We start from the raw sequence: 19,776 nt of genomic DNA, 5'->3' as shown, positions 1-19,776 counted from the left end.
TCGACCTTCCTCGGTCTTGAGATCCTCTTGGCCTAACCCGGTCCTTATGCCCACCTGACTTCCTGGGCTCAGCAGTCAGCTACATCCTGTCCCCACGTCCCTCCCCTCCTGCTCCAGCCACAGAGGAAGGGGCAGGCCCCAACCTGACATCTTTTTCCACCGACCTTACTGCCCCGATTGCAAGAATGGAAAATAAGACTAAACAACAACAACAACAAAGATTCAGAAGAGGAAGCCCGAGTGTAGAGTCTTCCTTAGACTAGCGTACAGATACCCAGCTAGAGATGCCCAGTCCACGGCTTTTTAGGCTGGGAGGCCCATGTTCTCCTGGCTCCCTCCTGACCTTGGAGGATGTTGGCTTCTTCCATCCATCCCAGAAGAGCGCCCCCATCCCCTTCCTCCATGATTTGGGAATGGCCCACCTGAGTGCTCTGGCGCCCAATTCACTGGTCCATTCTACAGCCCTGACATCCACTCAGCCTTCTGGTTGCCTGGGGTTTATGGAGGTTTCAAATGCTCCCATTTCAGCCTCATCCCCAATGATTCTACTTTCCTCTAGTCTTCTACCTTCCCCAAGCCCCAAACAAGGAAATGTAGAACCAGGTCTATAAGTCTCCTAAAAACAGAATAGGTGCTCAGCCCCGTGCCTGGAGGCATCTCAAGGGCTGAAAATGTCCAAGACAGGCTTGGGGCAAGAGGGAATGGGGGTAGAATGGGAAGAAAGAGTCTGGAAGACTGGGATCTGGGTGCAACCCAGCGAGGGAGGCCATGGCTTCCCATCGGTAGCCTTCCCTGTGCTGGAGCATCTGCAGAGTCAAAATAGGACAGGCCAGGGCTAGGGCCGGGGCCAGAGGTTCAGTGCCAATGAGTTAGAGTTTCTGCAGGTCCTGGAGAAGGCCGGACTCGGTCCCGCTGGGATCGCTGGGGCCTGTCAAGGTCTCGGAAGGACAAAGGGTCATCCCAGCCTAATCTCCCAGCCAGCGTCCAGGAGGATTCAGCTTTGGGCTACCAATATGTGCGCAGTGAGTCAGGTAGGTCAGTGATGGAGCCTACACTCCCTTCCTTGGTTTGGAGGGTGGGAAAGCATTCTAGGGACTGAGGATGGAGGGGCATCTTGGCAGGCCATGTGCTTGGGGCTGGACAGTTGAACTGATTTATTCGATATGGCCCCAGGGGCGCCATGCTTGGATTTGTTTCTGGTCACTCCCCTCTCACCCAGACGGATTCCAGATACTTGAAGGACTTCGGGGAACTATGCCTAATTTAGAGAGAATGCAACCCTCAGATTTTCCAGGTCTCTAACACATTCCTGGCTCTCTTAGCCCTAGAGCCTCCATTCCTACCCCTTTTAATGACCGATCCCTAGCATTCCTAGTTCACATTCCTGCTCTCCTTACCCTCTAGCCCTAGGCAGCAGAATTATCTAAATTGGAGCTGGAATTCTGGGACTTTAGGGATCCCCTAGGCCAAATTCCTAAGGAATGGAATGAAAGTTTTCAAGCTGAGAGAACTCTTTGGTGATGGTAGCAAAGCTAGGAGAGATCCCAGGGCTTCCAGGGGTCCCCCCAGACACCAGGGCTGGCCTTTTGAGAAACTCCCATCTTCATTCTCCTCTTTCCCAGGTTCCCTCCACCCCCAGCTCCTTTTCTGGTCCCCACCCAGGCTCTTTCTGCCAGGCCAGGCCTTTTGTTGTGGTTAGCCCCAATTCTCTTTGTCAGGGCTTTCAGGCCACCCTGGCCATTTGCTTTTAAAAGAGGGAAAAGGTGATGCTTAAGCTAAAAGAATGAGTCTCTATTTGTAGAGTCTCAGCCCCGAGGTTGGGAGGGGGAGGTGGGAGGAGATATTTTTGGATGGTGAACTTTTCCAGCCCTTCTCAAATCACATGATGAAGTGACCACCCAGCCCGCTCACCCTTTTCTCACTTGTCATTCCATAGGTGGAGGTGACCAAAGAGGTCTCTGGGCAGGAGGGTACCATTCTGAAAGCTGGGGGGCTTCTTTTTCTATTGCACTCAACAGTTAGTGGTTGTCTCCCCCAGCACCCCTTCCCACTTACCCATCCAAACTGTTGGATGCGCCATTTCTTTGACCTCTGCTGGGTTGCTTTGAGTGCATTCCTGAAATGGATACCCATTTCCTTTCCCAGTATCTTGTTAAAGACAGATGGTAGGGTTTGGGGGGCCAGAGGAAGAGGACTTAACTAGCAACTAAGAGATAAACCAGACTTATGGAAAATAGGATAGTTGGGGGCAGCTAGGTGGCTCATTGGATTGAGAGAAAGACCTAGAGATGGGTGGCCTCAGACACTTCCCAGCTGTGTGACCCTGGGCAAGTCACGTCACCCCCATTGCCCAGCCCTTAAAGCTCTTCTGCTTTGGAACCAAAACACAGTATTGATTTTAACAAAAGGTAAGAGTTTAAAAAAAAATGAATCCTGCCTCACATACTTCCTAGTTGTGTGACGTTGAGCAAGCTCCATTGCCTGGCCCTTAAAGCTCTTCTGCCTTGGAACCAACTCCTAGTATAGATTCTAAGAGAGCAAGTAAGGATGCAAAAACAAAAAATCGAACACTTGTCCTGCTAGGCCCTGAATTTAGATATCAACGAGCAGCGCCACTTTGCTGCTAGCCCATTCTGGAGCATCGGAGTCATAGGAAGATCCCATCATGCCCTGGGATCCTGGAGTTTAGGGCTAAGAACTATTGATCTCCAGAATCTTCCAATCCCATCACCACCTTTCACTTCCAAAAGCCTTGCCCAGGGAAGATTAAGTGATTTGCCTCAAGTCCCCCAGGCAAAGCTGGGTGTGGAATCCAGGTGTTGGCCCCAGACTTGGCTCTCTTTTAGAGGCAGATGCCTGGAAGCAGCTAGTTGGATGTGATCTGGGCTTTAATGGAGGAAGACTCAGCCCCAGCCTGGGCAGGTCAATGAATCTCAGTCTGCCTCAGTTTTCTCAGTGGTAAAGTGGGGATAAATAATAGCACCTACCTCCCAGGGTTGTCCTGAGGGTCAAATGAGATGATATTTATGAAGTGCTTAGCACAGTGCCTGGCACATGGGAGATGCTTGCTCCCCCCTCTTTTCTCCCTCCCTGTCACTGTGCTCCTCTTTGTTTCCAGGCTGATGCCTTTTCTAGCCCCTTCCTATTCACAGGGCCAGGCTAGGCTAGCACCAGCTGGGTCCAATTAAACCTCCCTAACACTGGTCCCAGCCTGGCTCTTAAGGGGGAAGGTTGGATCCCTACCAGCTCAGCTCTCCCTCTCATCCCAGGGAATTGTTCCTCTTTTCCATCAGTGAGCATTCTCTTCTCTGAGCATTCATCATTCATAGCACAGCGTCCCTCTCACGTATGCTGGCACCCCGCTTTGGAATCTTCCTCCATGTGCGATGCGGTAGGGTGATGACGGTGCTGGATTTGGAACCTGGAAAGAGCTGGGTCTTGGACGTGGAGTCTTGGACATTTGATAGTCTCAGTTTTGTCATCTGCAAAATGGAAATAATCGCAGTGCCTACTTCATATCTTCATCGCAAGGATCAAACGAGATAAAATCTTTGCAAACCTAATCATGGTAGAGAAATGCTCACTATTATTATCATCATCATCATGTGCTATCTGTGTCTCTCCTGCCATTGGCATATGCTTCATTTCATCCTCTGCAGTGGAAGTTTTTTGAGGTCAGGGCACTCATCTAATCTATTTTTTGCAGCTCCCAGAGCTCCTTGTACAAAGTAGGCCCTCAATGAATGTTTATTGACTAGAATCGGAGCTGGGCACTCAGAGCCTCTCTCTACAACAAACACACACTCTCCAGGAGTTATTCCTGCCCCTCACATTTTCTCAGACTAATGCTGTGCTTTTTTCCTCTAATTCTCCCTTTAGACTTTCCTCCCGTCTTTCATATCAAGCTGAAGGACCAGGTGCTGCTGGAGGGGGAGGCAGCCACCCTCCTGTGCCTCCCAGCAGCGTGCCCTGCACCCCACATATCCTGGACAAAAGGTAGCCATGCGTCTCTCCTCCTGCCACCCCCTACCCTACCCCACCAAGATTCCCCACCTCATTCTGTGTGATCTGTAGGAAAATGTGGGCTGGACATGTTGGATCTTATAATTTCAGAAAATGTATGTCAAAAATTATTATATAGAATTGGGAAAAATTAAATATCTTTGAGTAAAGAAACATAGACTGGGGGGGCAGTTAGGTGGCTTAGCAGGCAGAGAGCCAGGACTGGGGACGGGAAATCCTAGGTTCAAATTTGACTTCAGACCCTTCCAAGCTATATGACCCTGGGCAAGTCACTTAACCCTCATTGCCTAGCCTTTCTTGCTCTTCTGTCTTGCAAACAATACCCAGAACCCATTCTAAGACAGAAGGTCAGGGTCTTATTTAAAAAATGGGCTGGCAACTTCCAATCCTCGTCCCATTTCCTCACCCTGGAACTTCCCCTCCATTCAGGGAAGAGAGGTCCTTCCCTACTATCTCTTCTAGGTCTTTGGGAGGTAAGCAACGTCCAGCAATGAGAGAGGGGGGCCCTGGGCTCTCTGGGAGCTCAGGGGTAGATAAGACTGATGAACCCGTGGCTCTTTCTTGGCCCCTGCAGACAAACAGTCCCTTCGGTCAGAACCATCGGTGACTATAGTATCCTGCAAAGATGGACGACAGCTGCTGACCATCCCTCGGGCTGGGAAGCGCCATGCTGGCCTGTATGAGTGTTCTGCCCGCAATGCCTTGGGTAGCACCACCAGCTCCTGTACTCTGGCTGTGGCCCGTGAGTCCATGGGGCAGCATCCGTAGAACCTCAGTAGGAGTGAAGGAGAGGGGGAGAGAAGAGAGAGAATTGATGGAGAATTGGCATGGAGGTTGAAGGGCTCATGAGGTCTTCTTCCATCTAGGTCTTCCAGGAAAGCTGGCTCCCCCTGAAGTGCCCCAGAAATACCAGGATACAGCATTGGTGGTGTGGAAGCCTGGAGATAGTCAAGCCCCTTGTACATACACATTAGAGCGCCGTGTAGATGGTGAGTCTTGGAGCAGAGGGGTTCTGGGAGCTCAGAGAAAGCTGGCAGGGTCTAAAAGATGGGGGTGAGGGAGATTGGCAATGAGGGAATCCTAACAAGGAGGGAGAAATTAGATTTGGCCTCTGTTCCTCTGCCTCTCTTTCTTCTCCCTTCCCCTTATCTCCCACCCCCAGCCCTCGAAACCATTCATCACTCCCTCGTTTCTTTATAGAACTCCTGGGGACCATGTTGTGTGGGCTAGACCTCCCTCGTGCTCTCGTGGCCTCATGACAGCCCCCCACTGTTTACCTCCCACTCTCACCTCCTCTCTGCCTCCAGGGGAATCCACATGGCACTGTGTGAGCTCAGGCATCACCGACTGCTACTACAACGTGACACAATTGCCACCGGGCATGACGGTGAGGTTTCGAGTGGCCTGTGCCAACCGAGCTGGGCAGGGCCCCTTCAGCAACGCATCGGAGAAGGTCTTTGTTGGGAAAGTCACAGGTCAGTAGGGAGGGTGGGACAGGGGGGCCGTTTTTGTGCTTGATGTCGTGAGGACCTGGTGGTTATAGAGTCAGGACTCTGCCCTCAGGACCTTGGCATTCTGTCTGCCTAGCATATAAGGTTCTCCTTTCTGCCTGTTCATCACCAGGGTCTCACTTCTACACAGAGCATCCTATAGCAAATGCTTTCTCTTCTCTCTGCCAGATACTGCCATTCTGAAATCGACTCAACAAGAAATCCCTATTACCTCAGTGCCAGCTGGGACCCCCATTCCTTCCACTCCTACCTCACCTCTCTCTACCCCAGCCCCAGGCTCTCCAGCTGCCCCAGCCTCTCCAGCTCCAGCCACACCAACCCCAGACACCTCAGCCCCAGCTCCTGGGCTCCCATCTATCTTGGTTCCAGCTTCTCCACACTCTCCTCCTTCAGCTCCAAGCTCCCCCTCTCCCCCAACACCCCTCAACCAGGTCCGGTCTCCCCTCAAGGCTGTAGGCCCACCTCCTCCAACTCCTCCACGAAAGCACAGGGGCCTGCTGGCCGCACGGCAAGCAGAGCTCACGTCCCCCAGTGATCAGCCCCCGCCTAGTGGGTCGGAGCCTCTTGCCTCTAACACAAAACCCCCATCTCCCAGTCCCTCTGAGGATAAACCGAGCTCCTCCCCAGCCCCCATGTACATGGTGACTTCTTTTGTGTCTGCACCTGCTATCCCTGAGCCCCAAGGCCCTGAGCCTGCCCCCAGCCCCACTAAGGTGACTGTGCGCAGCCTCACTCCGGCCAAGGAGCGGGTCAGCTCTCCAGCCAGCGGATCCCCCAGCTCTCCTGGCCCCGAGGGTACCACTCTTCGTCAGGGACCTCCCCAGAAGCCCTACACCTTCCTGGAGGAGAAGGCCAGGCAAGTCCAGAAGAGGGACGAGGGGCAGGTGGGGGCCCCCAGAGGGGCTCTCTTACTATGGATCCCCAGTGTTGGGCAGCTGCCTCAAATAGATCAAACATTTCGTGGATCCTTGCTGGCTGGGGGAGAGGGTTAGGTGGAACTGAGAGTGGGGAGGCTGATGCGGAATCCTGACATCCAAACCACGTAGGGATGGATCTGAGATACAGGACGGGACACAGATGCCCAAACTCCTTTCTTTCTCCATCTGGGCTTCCTGCCCTTATTCAGGGGTTTCTCTGCCTCTCATTTCCCCTGACCTCGATCTGTGCCCCTCTCCAGGGGTCGTTTCGGTGTGGTGAGGGCTTGCCGGGAGAACGCCACGGGCCGGTCATTTGTGGCAAAGATTGTCCCCTATGCGGCGGAGGGGAAGCAGCGGGTCCTTCAGGAATACGAAGTATTGCGCTCTCTACACCATGAGCGGCTCATGTCACTGCACGAGGCGTACATCACCCCCCGTTATCTTGTGCTCATCGCTGAAAGCTGTGGCAATCGAGAGCTGCTCTGTGGACTCAGTGAACGGTACAGCCAATGTGGCTTTTGGCTTGACGCCTTGGGGGAAGAGAAGGAGGGAGATAATGAAAGGCTCCGGCCACATCTTGGTGCCTGTGGTTTTTAGCATCCCGAGATGGAGGTGGGCCCCTGGAGGGCGGCTGTGCCCCACTCTCCTGACCTCTCCCGCCATATCTGTTATTTCCTCTCTGCAGATTTCGGTACTCTGAGGACGATGTGGCCACTTATGTGGTCCAGCTGCTCCAAGGCCTGGAATACCTCCATGACCACCATGTGCTGCATTTGGACATCAAGCCGGACAACTTGCTGCTCGCCCAGGACAACGCTCTCAAGATTGTTGACTTTGGCAGTGCCCAACCCTACAGTCCCCAGGCCCTGCAGCCCCTGGGTCACCGTACTGGCACCCTGGAGTACATGGGTGCGCATACTCTGTATTGGCAAAACTCAAGTAAAGGCACTCTCTAGTTATTAGAAGATATGTTAGAGCAAGAGCTGTCTGGTTTCTCTCAAAGATAGGGTTAGGAAGGAAGGAGATCAGGAAGTAGGACTGGAAAGGGGGTAGCTTGGAGCCATGAGGGATGCCTACAGTTGGCCATCGGGAAGAGAAAGTATCGATGGCAAATAAGAGTGAAGGAGTAGTCAGAAAGAGGGCAAGTATGATGGCATGAAAGCAAAAGGAGAAAGTATCTGCAGGAAGATTCGTAAAAGCATCCAGTGATGCAGAGATCTCAAGGGGGATGAGGACTGTGAAGTGGCCACTGGATTTGGCCATGAGATGGTCACTGAAGACCTTGGAGAGAGAAGTTTCAGGGTGGGATGGGGAGGGAGCAGCAAGGAAACTTGATTACCAGGGATGAAGGACCGAATGGAAGGTGAAGAAGCAGAGGCATCAGGCGTAGGCTACCTTTTCTGGATATTTAACACTCGGGAAAGAAGAAGAAAAAGTAGGTTGGAATTTGGTTGATTCGAGTCTTGGGATGCTAGTCTTAAAGTTTGGACTTTACTCAATGAGCAGTAGAGACTACTTACAACTGTAATTGTTTTGAGTGACAAGATTGGAGGTGGGTAGGGGTTGGCTCTCCCATAGCTACTCACTGGTTCCATGACATGCAAGGACACCATACATAGGTGGGTGGGTCAACTCTGCCTCTGTCTCTTACCAGCTCCTGAGATGGTGAAAGGTGAACCCATTGGCTCTGCCACAGACATCTGGGGTGTGGGTGTGCTCACCTACATCATGTGAGTGATGCTATAGCTCAATGAAGAACCCATTTGTACTCCCTAAGCTCTGGCACCCACCTCCCTCCACCTACGAGTATTTTGCTCATTTCAAAATCCATCTCTGTGGACTTGATATGAGTGGTAGGATAACATAGTCACAAAGCTCTGGGTTTAAATCCCACTTCAGACACCATCTTGCTGTGTGGCCCTGGGCAAGTTACTTAACATCACTGAGATCCAGTTTCCCATCTATAAAATGGGGGGATAGGACTCAATGGCCTCTAAGGTCCTTTCCAGCAACAAGTCTTTGATTTGATCTTTTCCCTATACATTCCCTGGGATCTTTCTCCCATTTCCCTATTTCCTTGAAGCTCCTTCCCCAGAATTCTTCTTCAGGAGTTGGAGTGTTGGTAGGGTGCTTTCTCATACATAACATGGTTCTAATCATTCTTTTAACTCCAGTCTCTCTCCTGCCCCCAACAGTGACCTCTTTGCTGTGTCTTTCTCCAGGCTCAGTGGACGCTCCCCATTTTATGAGCCAGATCCCCGGGAGACAGAAGCCCGGATTGTTGGGGGCCGATTTGATGCCTTCCTGCTGTACCCCAATACCTCCCAGAGTGCTGCCCTCTTTTTGCGCAAGGTCCTGTCTGTCCACCCCTGGTGAGTGGCAGGGCTGCCCGCTTTCTTATTCCCTTTCTTTTAAGGTCCCCAGCCTCCTGCCCTGAATTCATTCCTCTAGCTTCTGATGGATCTGTCTCTCCCTCCCCAATCCATCCGTTTTCCAGGAGCCGGCCCTCACTGCAGGACTGCCTGGCACACCCATGGCTTCAGGATGCCTACCTGATGAAGCTTCGGCGCCAGACACTGACTTTTACCACCAATAGGCTGAAGGAGTTCCTGGGAGAACAGAAACGACGACGGGCAGAGGCTGCCACCCGCCATAAGGTGTTGCTACGCTCCTACCCTGGCAGCCCTTAGCCTTCTGGATCCCAGATCCCTGGCCTCCTGGACCTCAGACCCCCCAGCCTCCTGGGCCCTGGACTCTGGGGTCCCTGCAATCCAGCTCCTGGACTCCCCAGCCTTTGCACACGGGACATTCCAGAGGCTTATGGCAGCACTGGGGTAGGGTGGGGGAAGGCAGAGAGGCCAAAGGGGACTGGACACCACCAGCAACAGCCAACCAGGTGGCATTACCTCATGGACCCATGGGCAATGGGAGCCCCAGGGATAGCATAAGCCCTGCCTGGGGTCCAACAAGCTTCAACCAGGCTAAAGGACTGAGAGCTGGGGGAGATGAGGGACATGGAGAGAAATAGAGTCAGAGGACTGGGGCAGGGCAGAGGGCAGAGGGAAAGGGAATTGAGGATTTGGAAGGAATATAATGCTGGGTAGGGAGCCCTCTGGGGAAGAGATGGAGGGGAATAATGGGTCTAGGCACCAGTATCAGAGAGAAGAAAGAGCAGGAGTAAGAAATGAGACAGCCAGCATTGTGGGGCCGATGGGATGAGAACCGTCAGTAAACTAGGATGGGTAAAGGCAAAAGAAGCAGGAATAGAACCTCAAAGAGTCCTGTTAGGTGGGGCAGTGATGAAGCCTAGGAAACTGATGGGGGGGTCAGTCTGTGGCTGTGGGAGTTGGAATAGGGGAACTGGGCAGCAGAACCACCATGACTGTATGTTATAAGACAAGGAAGTTCAATGACGGTATAGCCTGGAGGTTGGGAATCAGTGAGAGAAGAGGTCATCCTTCCTTTTCCCTCTTCTCCCTGCCTAATTGGGGTGGAGGAGTCTTGCCGGTTCTCTCAGTTTGTGGCTCAAGGCTTCTTGCCCTGGGCCTGAAATGATTTCACCACCTGTCCTCCCCCCTCTCCCCAACCCTTGCAGCCTTTGCCCTCACCACCCTCATATTTATTTATTTATTGACTTTTGTGAATTTTCCCCTTCCTCTATCTGTCCTTCACCCAACCCCTATCTCCAGTGTTGTCCTGAGCCCTGCCTCTCTCTCCATCCATCTGTCTGTCTGTCCCAGGGCCAATAAAATCAATCACCAGGGAGATCTTTGTGTTCTGTCTGGGGACTTTCCTGGGGTGTGAGGGTGGGAGAGGGAAAGTAAGGAGCACTCTTACTTCCTATAGAGCTGGGTTCTTAACCTGACACCTATGGAAGGGTCCATGGATACATTTAAGGAGGTCCATGGACTTGGATGGACAAAAACAATCTTCTATCTTCCCTAGTTTCCTTTGTAATCCTATAAATTTTACAAAATTAAGTACTATTCAGAGATATTTTACCAGTCTGCCCAATGGTTCCATGAGACACAAAAGCATAACCTAGACCAATTGAGGCAGCTAGGAGGTGCCACAGGGTACAGAGTACTGGGCCTGGAGTCAGAAATAGCGGAGTTCAAATATGACCTCAGACATATGTATGTCTGTATGACCCTGGGCAAGTCATTTAACCTTTGTCTGTTTCAGTTTCATGAAAAATGAGGATAACAGCACCTACCTCACAGGGCGGTTATGATGATCAAATGAGATGTTTGTAAAGTGCTTAGCACAGTTCCTGGCACACAGTCAGCACATAATAAATGTGTATTCCCTTCCCCTGTTCCCTAGTTCCATCCATGAAGTCCTTTTCTCTGCAAATGACTGCCCTGTTGTACTATCCAAACCCTGACTTTGACTACTCATGTTTAATAGCTTTCCTCCCATCACTATTTTCCTTCCTTATTTGGGATCCCTGCCTTCCTTTCCCTGTCCCCACCACCTTGAGCCAATCTCCTCCTTCCTCTTCTTTCTACTTTCTAGACTTATTTGGTCCTAATAAACACAACAGTCTCTGAGTTAGATGTTTCAGGTGTAAAATCACTCACCAAGTGAGACCCCAGGAAGTGAGCTGTCCCCTAATCTCCAAGAAGCACATTGGGAGGGTAATAAAGTAGAATTTAGTAATAGGCAGGAAACTAGGGGAATGGGCACTGGAGTTATTTTGCTCAGCCCAATCTGACCTCCCCATAGCTCTGCTAGATAGAATCCTTAGCTCTTTTCAGTCTTTAGCTCCCAGACAAATACTTTTCTCAACCTTGAGAATACATAAAATGTTTGTAAACCACTTGACACAGTGTTTGGCACACAGTAGATACTTAGTAAATCCTTCCTTCCCTCCTTCTCTCCCTCCTCCTTTCCCATTCTTCCTTTTTCCTTCCTTCCTTCCTTCCTTCCTTCCTTCCTTCCTTCCTTCCTTCCTTCCTTCCTTCCTTCCTTCCTTCCTTCCTTCCTTTCTTCCTTCCTTCATCCTTTCCTTCCTTCCTTTCTTTCTTCCTTCCTTCATCCTTTCCTTCCTTCCTCCCTCCTTTCCTTCCTCCCTCCCTCTCTCCCTCCTCCTTTCCCATTCTTCCTTTTTCCTTCCTTCCTTCCTTCCTTCCTTCCTTCCTTCCTTCCTTCCTTCCTTCCTTCCTTCCTTCCTTCCTTCCTTCCTTCCTTTCTTCCTTCCCTCTCCCCTGTTCAGCATAGCCAGACCAAGATCTTTGGTCCAGTTTGTAAACCAGTTTATATTTGCATAATTATAGTTTATAAAGCAGTTTTCTTAAAATCACCCCATGAAGTGGGGGATGCAAATATTATACCCATTTTACAAATAAGAAAACTTGGAACATTCCAAGGACTTACAGAAGCCTTGGTTTGTGTGGAGAGGACAGAGAGGCCAAGGGGAACGAGATGTCATCATCATCAGCCAACCAGGCAGCATTACCTCAACGACCCATGGAAAATGGGAACCTGGAGGATGCCATAAACCTTCTCTAGACTAGAAAAAAATTCATCAAAGCTGAGGGGCTAAGGAGCTAGAACTCAGAAAGGTTAAGTCATTTGCTGAACATCTAAGGGCTCCTGAATCCAGACCAGTGCTCCTTGGACTCTGCCATCTTGTTTCCCTGCTAACTGTTCCAACATCTGTACTTTGTGGAGTACTAAGTCTTGAGAAAAGACACCAAACAAGAAGATGGGAGATATGTATCATTTGTACATAAGAATACCGAGAAGGCAGCAGCTGACCCATTAGCAACTGCACCCTGTTGCTGGGTATGTAACCAGAGTTGAAGGGTCCATCTATGGTAGCAAGGCCCAGTCAAGGACCATTTTCCTGGGCCTGGAGGGAACTTAGGCTTATTCTACCTTTAACCACAAATCAGCATGCTACAGTAGTTTTCTTTCATTTTTGAAATAACTGAATCATTTTGTGAGAGCTGCAGGGTCCCCTGAAATACAGCAGGGCTGAGCCAAAGGTTTCTCTGGGTTCTGTACAGCTACAGGATCCCTGGAGGGATCCGTTCTGTGCTCCCACCCCCTTCCATACCCCAGAGCTGGCTATTCTGAGCTGCTGCTCAGGAGGGCATCTTGATTCTGCCGATGGGAAGGGATCTCAGAGGCCATTCTACAGACAAGGAAACAGCACATTCCAGGGGTTTATGGAAGCCCTCTACCTGACCAGGCATACCTTTTGTAGCATCCTTAAGAAGTGGCTGGCCAGCCACTACCAGAAAATTCTAGTGAGAGAGAACCCACTATCTCTCCATCAGCCCATTCTATTTTCAGATTGCCTTCATTGTTTGGGAATGTTCCTTTGTAGCAAACCAACATTTCTACACCCAATTGTCCTCTTTGGGGGTGGGGGCAAGCTGACCAAGTCTACTTATTCTTTCACATAAGGGCCCTTCAAAATCTTGAAGATAGGGGGAAGCTGGATGGCTCAGTGGTTGGAGAGCCAGGCTCAGAGATAGGAGACTCTGGGTCCAAATCTGGCTTCAGACACTTCCTAGCTATGTGACCCTGAGCAAGTCACTTAACCCCCATGGCTTAGCCTTTACAATTCTTTTGCCTTAGCACCAATACACAGCATTGATTCTAAGATGGAAGGTAAAGATTTAAAAAAAAAAACAATTCTATAAGATAGCTAGCACAGCTTCTCTAAGCCATCTCTTTTCCAAGTGAAATATCCTCAGATTCTTCCACTGATTCCCATCAAGCATTTTCTCCAGATTCTCACCATCCAGGTTGCCTTCTAGACATGCCTGTCTATGCAGGGTCTTTGTCCTTGTTGGCGTCCTTCCTTAAATGTAGCACCAATACCCGCCCCCCCCCACACATATGGAGTGAGCAAAGGATGAAATGACTAAGGAAACAAAGGCTGATCCTCCTTCTCAAAATTAGTCTATTCAAAGTCCTCTGTGTAGTTTAATCTGGAACCCAACATGTAATTCTGATTCTGATTTGGCTTATCAATAAGAGATCCATGGTGGGGTTGGGCACTCCCCCACACTAAAACAGGGGACATGGAAAGAATCGAGAGGGTTAGGACAGCAAGTGCTTAATTGTGGGAAATGAGTGAATTTTGTGACTCAGTTCTGGAGCTAGTACGGTTCCCTTTCTATTCAATTATGGGTCTGATCCAAATTCTGTGTGGGAGAAAAGTTTATTCAATTGTAGAAATTGGGAGAAAACCTTATCACATTGTTTGAACCTTGCCCTGCCTGGCTGGGAAGCTAGACCACCTGGACCTGCTGTTTAGAGACCCTTCCCCAAGAATGTGGGCTATGGGACCAGACACACCATCAGAGCTTGAGGTACTTTCTCGTAATTGTACATCTGAAGCAGCTCATATGCCTTCTCTGAAAACTGGCCCCAAACCAATCAGCTGGCTATGGTTTCCATGTTCCTTTGTTTGTTTGCAGAGATTCGGGAAGGAGTGGGACACCTCTTTTCCTGAATTCAGGGAATGACACCTGTTCATTCGCCCCCTCCCAACATGGAAAGTCCCTAAGCTTTCATCCATTTGGAAATCGGATTATTTTATGTAGTATTGCTTCCTTTTAAGTAATTGGCCTTATATGTATGATGAGGAATGCTATCTACCTCAGAGAAAGAACTGTTGGAGTGGGATGGATGCAGATCAAAGCAGATTATCTTTCACATCAGTTTATTTATGGCTATATTTTGGGATTTGGGATTTGAATAAGTGTGCTCTTACAACAAGAACAATATGGTAGTGTGCTTTGCATACTAATACATGTATGGCCCAGATCAAATTGCTTACCATCTCTGAGTGGGGAGAGAGAAGGGAGGGAGGGAGATGGTTTGGATCTTATAATTTTGGAAAATGTATGTTGAAAATTATATGTACTTGGGAAAATAAAATATCTTTACATTAAAAAAAGATGTAATCAATTAAAAAATTGACCTTATTTGATGAATTGTTTTTTTTAACCCTCTTGGAATCAAAACTAAGTACTGGTACCAAAGGAGAAGAGTAGTAAGCCCTAGGCAATTGGGGTCAAATGATTTTCCCAAGGTCAAGTGACTGAGGTCAAATTTGAAACCAGGACCTCCACTCTTTAGTCACCTAGCTGTCCCAAATTGTGTTTAATGTATAAATACCTATATAATGTATAATGCCCCCGTATTCAGAGTCTAGCCCTAAACTGAGGAAGGGGCTTGGTCCCAATTTATTAGGTAATTGGCATGCATTGCTCAATTAGTTGAAATGCTGGGAGGACTGAACCTTTGTTTCCTCTGTCATTTCTTTTTCTTTCTTTTATTTTTTTAAACTCTTACCTTCCATCTTAGAATCAATACTGTGTATTAGTTCCAAGGCAAAAGAGTGGTAAGGGTTAGGCAATGGGGGTTAAGTGACTTGCCCAGGGTCACACAGCTAGGAAGTATCTGAGGCCACATTTGAATCCAGGACCTCCCATATCTAGACCTGTCTCTCCATCCACTGAGCCACCCAGCTGCCCCCGTTTCCTCAATCATTTCATCTTTTGCTCATTACACATATATACACATTTTAAAGTAAGCTTAGGGACTCAACATTTATCACTATTAAATTTCATCTCATTCTCTAACCTATCAAAAGTTTTCTGGCTCTGAGCTTGGTCAGCCAGAACTGTACTCTAATATTGACTAGTCCAATCTGGAAGTACCCTGGAGTTTGGGGTTTGGGTAAAGTAGAACTTCAGTCTTATAGTCTTATGCAGTAACATCTCTTCTCTTACCTGTGCTTCATCCTCAGCCTTGATCATTCTGCCCTGGGTAAAGGAGGACAAAAAACAATCACCCCGCATAGAAATGTTCTCAATGATTCATCACTTGGAAGAGGCATTTACTGGCAATTTTTTGCTCTGCCACTTGAATCCAGCTTCTCCCCCCACAAGAGCTCCCAGGCTTTCTGTCCCACCTCAGATAAACCCTTCTTTGGACTTTGATGAAGAGAATTACAAATGATTAGGATTTTAGACTGAAAAAGGGTCCCCTCCATCAGCCCATGAGGATAGGAGAATCTTCCACAGCATAGTCAACAGAAAGCAGTGACTATGGAGTCAGAGGACCTGGGTTCAAATCCCACTTAGTTTCCCTCTAAGTTTCCTCACCTAAAAATGAAGGGTTTGGACCAGATGGTCTCAGGTTCCTCTCGGCTCTAGATGTATGACCATAAGGTCACAGATGTAAGGCTGGAAGAGAGCATATACATCAGCTTGTCTAACCCTTTCATTAGAGATTTCCCAGGTTCATGTAGGATTTGAAATGGGTCCTTCCACCTCTTTTCACTTTCTTTTCACTACAATATTCTGCTTCTCTAACTCATACTCAGGTGGCTTTTGAGCCTCTTGTTTCCCCAAATATCCTCACTCTCTTCAGGATTAAGTAGGACCAAGACCAAAAGATGATGTTATACTTAACCATAACTTACATTTATAAAAGATTTTCTTTACAACAACCCATTTCCAGATGAAATAGATGGGTTAAATGATTTGCTTAAGGTCACACAGCCATGAAATGTCTGACCCAAGACTGCAAAACCCAAATCATAGCTCGGAGGAAGGAAGAAGAAGGGAGCAAGCATTATTAAGTCCCTACTGTGTGCCAGATGTTGTGCTAAGCTCTTTACAAATATCTCTTTCAAATGTTACAACAACCCTAGGAGGTAGGTGCTATTAAGATCCCAGTTCCACATTGAGTAAACTGAGGTAGATAGAGGTGAAGTGACTTGATCAGGGTCATTTTAGTGTCTGAGGCCAGCTTTGAACTGAGGTCTTCTTGACTCCCTGACTTCCTGACAGACCCAGAACTATCCATTGCACTTTCAGCAGTGAGTTGCCCAAGGTTACACAAGGCATCAGTTGAGGAAGCTTCATAGGTTCATAGAAATATCAATGTAGAAATGGAAGGTGTCTTTCTGGTTATCTAGCCTAACCTTCATTTTTACAGTTTAGGAAATTGAACCCAAGTTCTCTGACTCCAAAATCCAGTAGTTATTTCCACTCTAGTACCTTGCTTCTCTAAGAGGTGGGGGGTGGGATGGAGAGACACAGGACTGTGGGAGTGGGAAGAGAGTACACCTGTCCTCAAGAAACCATTTGATCCTGTCTCAGCCACTACTCTTCCCTGCCTCCTCCCATCAGCCCATTGGCTAGTATTGGGGGTTTAGGCAGAACTAGACACTCGTAGGCAAAATGTTCAGACCCACTCAGGTCTGGGCATGGAGGGCTCTGCCTGATTGGTCACAGTGGCCCTGATAGCCTCTTATGATTAGCCAAATGGGTATTTCACCTAGAGAATTGGACTTTCTGCTTTTATCCTCCCCAAGTGCTCTGGTGTTGGGAGGGGGAGGAGGTGGGGCAGTGTCTCGCTGTCCAGCTGTCAGGCTGGTGATGCTTTGAGGGCCCCAGTGCCACTCGGGTTTCCCCCACGGCTCAGCAGCTATGGCTGAGCCAGCATCCCTGGCGTCCTCGGGCTAAATAAGGATCCAGCTCGAGCTGGGTAGGCAAAGACTGGGGTCCCAGGGGACCAGGGGCTACCACGCCAAACAAGGCCAGGAGGGGAGCTGTATATAAAAGCAGGGCAATGAGGACACCTGCCCGTCCTGCCCGGTCTAGTGCTTTCCTGGGGGTTCTGCATCCAGAGCTAACCTAGCCTGTCCACCCCAGCCCCTTCTATTGGTCCCTCTGCCCCAGCTCGGTGGTGAGTTTGGATCTCCTCTTATCCCACTCAGTTTCTGCTGTGAGAGGGAAGGGGTGGGGTGTACTTGGGGACGAGTTTCTACCTAGGCCTTGAATTCTGTGGTCACCATCTGTTCCCCCAGATGTCCAAAGCAGCTCCGGCCAAGAAGCCGGCAGCCCCACCTCCAGGCTGTACCTTGGACATCAATGACCCCCAGGTGCAGAGTGCGGCCATCCGCATCCAGGCCTCTTACAGGGGCCACAGGTGAGGGGCCAGGAGAGTTTTAGGGTTCCAGAGGTCAGTAGGGTATCTCTGAAAGAGGAATAATGAGGGAAGAGAGAGAGAGAGAGAGAGAGAGAGAGAGAGAGAGAGAGAGAGAGAGAGAGAGAGAGAGAGAGAGAGAGAGAGAGAGAGAAGGAGGGAGGGAGGGAGGAAGGGAGGGAGGGGAAGGGAAGGAATAATGGGGGAGAGAGAGAGAGAAGGATGGAGGGAGGGAGGGGGAGGGAAGGAATAATGGGGGAGAGAGAGAGAGAAAGAGAGAGGGGGGGGAGGGAGAGAGGGAGGGAGGGAGGGAGGGAGAGAGAGTTTGTTTGATACAGTTTGAAACGAGAAGTGCACTCCTGGGGACGTGGCCTAGAACCCAGAGGTCAAATAAAGAGAGGGCCGTTAAAATAAGAGGTCAATAGTTTGGGGAAAGACTAGGAGGGAACCTCGCCAGGTGAATCGCCTATTTTGGGGGAGGCTTGGTCTTTAGTTGAGCTGAAAGGGACTGGGCGCAGGATTGACACTGACCCCGAACTGGGAACAGGTCCCGGAAAGAGTTGAAGGAGAAGGGGCCACCCCGAGTCCTACAGCCGCTGCAGGACGTTGTACTGATCGAGGGAAGCGCAGCGAAACTGTCCTGTCGTATCTCGGCTTTTCCTGACCCTTTTATCCGCTGGAGCAAAGATGGCAAAGAGCTCCGTGATGGGCCCAAGTACCGCTACGTCTTCGAGGACCCGGACGTGGTAGCCTTGGTGGTGCGCGATGGTGAGCTGGCTGACCTGGGTCAGTACAGCATCAACGTTACCAATCCCTTCGGCGAGTGCTCCGACTCCGCGCGGATACTCGTGGAAGGTAGGACTTTCTAGATTTCTGGTCACATCCATCCTACATTTGGGGTTTTGTTGGGAATTTTTGACTTTCCCTTAACATAACTCATTTCCCTGCATACCATACTGGATCCTCACCACCCGCCGGCAAGGGGGCGGGCCAATTAGTATTACTACGGCGGTATAACCGTCTTTGCCCAAGGTGAACCCCGGTTTCCTGACTTCGCTTTCCCCGCAGGGACCGAGGTTTTGTGTTAACTCTCCATTCTGCATTATTTTCGTCTGTAGATATAGAGCACACACATTTTTTTTTTTAGTTCTGTAAGGTTTTAAAGAGTGCTTTCTTCACAACTCAGTAAATTAGGTGTGCAAGTATTATAATGCATACCCGTTTTACAGAGAACTGCTGACTTGCACTCAGCCTCTAAACTCAGCAAGTGACAAGGCTGGGATTTGAACACAGATCCCTTCTGTGTTCTTGTGTAACACTGCCTTCACGTCCAGTGTTATAACATACGAGTAAAGGTGGAGATTGAATTATCTCTAACATCCCTGTTAGCTCTAAAATCCTGTGATGGGTACGTCCCGGGGGAGGAGGGAGGAAAGAACTCTTCTTTATCCATCTCTTTGCCCCATTATCGGTTTTCTCCTTTACACACCCTACAGTCCCAGCAAAGATCAAGAAGGGACCAGACAATGCCAAGGCACGTAAAGGAACCACGGTAACACTGACCGCAGAAATCCTAGGCGAGCCACCTCCTGACGTAGGATGGACCAAGGACGGACAGGACATTGATGAGGATGACAGGCGAGAGACAGGGCTCTGGGCAGAGGATGGGGCTCTGGATGGGATGAAGGGGTGGGGCCTCGGGCACGGCTGGGGGATGGGCCCTAGATATCAAGGTGGCCTGGGGAAAGCCAGCAGAGATATCCTCGTCTCGGCTCTCTTCCAGGGTGTTCTACGAGATCGGCAGCACTACCACTACGCTGACCATCCGCCGGGCCACAGCTGAGGACAGCGGCAAGTACGAGGTCTACGTGGAGAACAGCCTGGGGATGGACCAGAGTTTCGCCCGCTTGGATGTTGCCTGAGGAGAATGTTTGGGTCTTTCATCCGTGTACCGGGTGCCAGGGCTGTTACAACATCTCTTCTTCTTCGGGTTGCAGATAATAAAGTTATTGTCGCTCTGACATTCCCTGTGTCATTTTTTTCTTTTGGGGAGGTAGGGGGCGGGAAGTCCGGTTCCCCAAGCTAGACTTAGCCTCTCTGTCTCCGTTTTCCACACATTCGAGCGTCACAGAACATCAGAGCTGAAGGAGATCTTAGAGCTCCTCGACGAGACAACTACCTGGTGTCCTGGAAAGAATACTGAACAGAGGCTTGAGTAGGAGCCCCTACTCTACCATAACTGTGTCACCTGGGAAAGTCACTTATTTAGACAACTAGGTGGCGCAGTGGATAGAGTGGTGGGCTTGGAGTCAAGTTCTGGGCTCTTAAAGCAAGTCAAACAACCTCTTTAAGCCTCAGTT

General features: G+C 49.6%; 2 protein-coding genes and 1 long non-coding RNA gene across 8 annotated transcripts in view; 2 read left to right on the top strand and 1 right to left on the bottom strand.

Annotated features, from left to right (window-relative positions):
- The window catches only part of SPEG (striated muscle enriched protein kinase), an 84,886-nt gene extending 74,670 nt beyond the window's left edge, over nucleotides 1-10,216 (top strand). For all 5 annotated transcript variants that reach the window (XM_007501652.2, XM_056807552.1, XM_007501654.3 and 2 more), the window contains 11 exons: nucleotides 885-1,031; nucleotides 3,880-3,996; nucleotides 4,598-4,765; nucleotides 4,890-5,012; nucleotides 5,331-5,498; nucleotides 5,703-6,390; nucleotides 6,712-6,951; nucleotides 7,137-7,360; nucleotides 8,106-8,181; nucleotides 8,674-8,823; nucleotides 8,949-10,216. In XM_007501652.2, the coding sequence (XP_007501714.2) occupies nucleotides 885-1,031; nucleotides 3,880-3,996; nucleotides 4,598-4,765; nucleotides 4,890-5,012; nucleotides 5,331-5,498; nucleotides 5,703-6,390; nucleotides 6,712-6,951; nucleotides 7,137-7,360; nucleotides 8,106-8,181; nucleotides 8,674-8,823; nucleotides 8,949-9,141 (2,294 nt within the window). In that variant the 3' untranslated portion in view covers nucleotides 9,142-10,216. The remainder of the gene's footprint in view (nucleotides 1-884; nucleotides 1,032-3,879; nucleotides 3,997-4,597; nucleotides 4,766-4,889; nucleotides 5,013-5,330; nucleotides 5,499-5,702; nucleotides 6,391-6,711; nucleotides 6,952-7,136; nucleotides 7,361-8,105; nucleotides 8,182-8,673; nucleotides 8,824-8,948) is intronic.
- LOC103098365 (uncharacterized) lies at nucleotides 1,025-18,084 on the bottom strand. 2 transcript variants are annotated; one of them, XR_471687.3, is made up of 4 exons: nucleotides 17,948-18,084; nucleotides 15,586-15,666; nucleotides 15,211-15,243; nucleotides 1,025-3,482 (listed from the first exon to the last, which is right to left on the bottom strand). It is a non-coding gene; the product is annotated as an uncharacterized LOC103098365 (long non-coding RNA). The 2 variants fall into 2 exon arrangements; XR_008914033.1 differs by lacking the exon at nucleotides 1,025-3,482 and adding an exon at nucleotides 10,275-11,966.
- On the top strand, nucleotides 17,283-19,439 carry SPEGNB (SPEG neighbor). Its single transcript, XM_007501658.3, has 4 exons — nucleotides 17,283-17,419; nucleotides 17,964-18,271; nucleotides 18,913-19,054; nucleotides 19,200-19,439. The coding sequence occupies exons 1-4, from the start codon at nucleotides 17,298-17,300 to the stop codon at nucleotides 19,336-19,338; spliced, it is 711 nt and encodes a 236-aa protein (XP_007501720.1). The 5' UTR covers nucleotides 17,283-17,297; the 3' UTR covers nucleotides 19,339-19,439.
- The last annotated feature ends 337 nt before the right edge of the window (nucleotides 19,440-19,776 follow it).

Source organism: Monodelphis domestica, chromosome 8, assembly GCF_027887165.1.
Source record: "Monodelphis domestica isolate mMonDom1 chromosome 8, mMonDom1.pri, whole genome shotgun sequence".
In the NCBI taxonomy this organism is placed as follows: Eukaryota; Metazoa; Chordata; class Mammalia; order Didelphimorphia; family Didelphidae; genus Monodelphis; species Monodelphis domestica.
The sequence above is the reverse complement of the archived record's forward strand: the minus strand, read 5'-3'. Positions and strand labels throughout refer to the sequence as shown.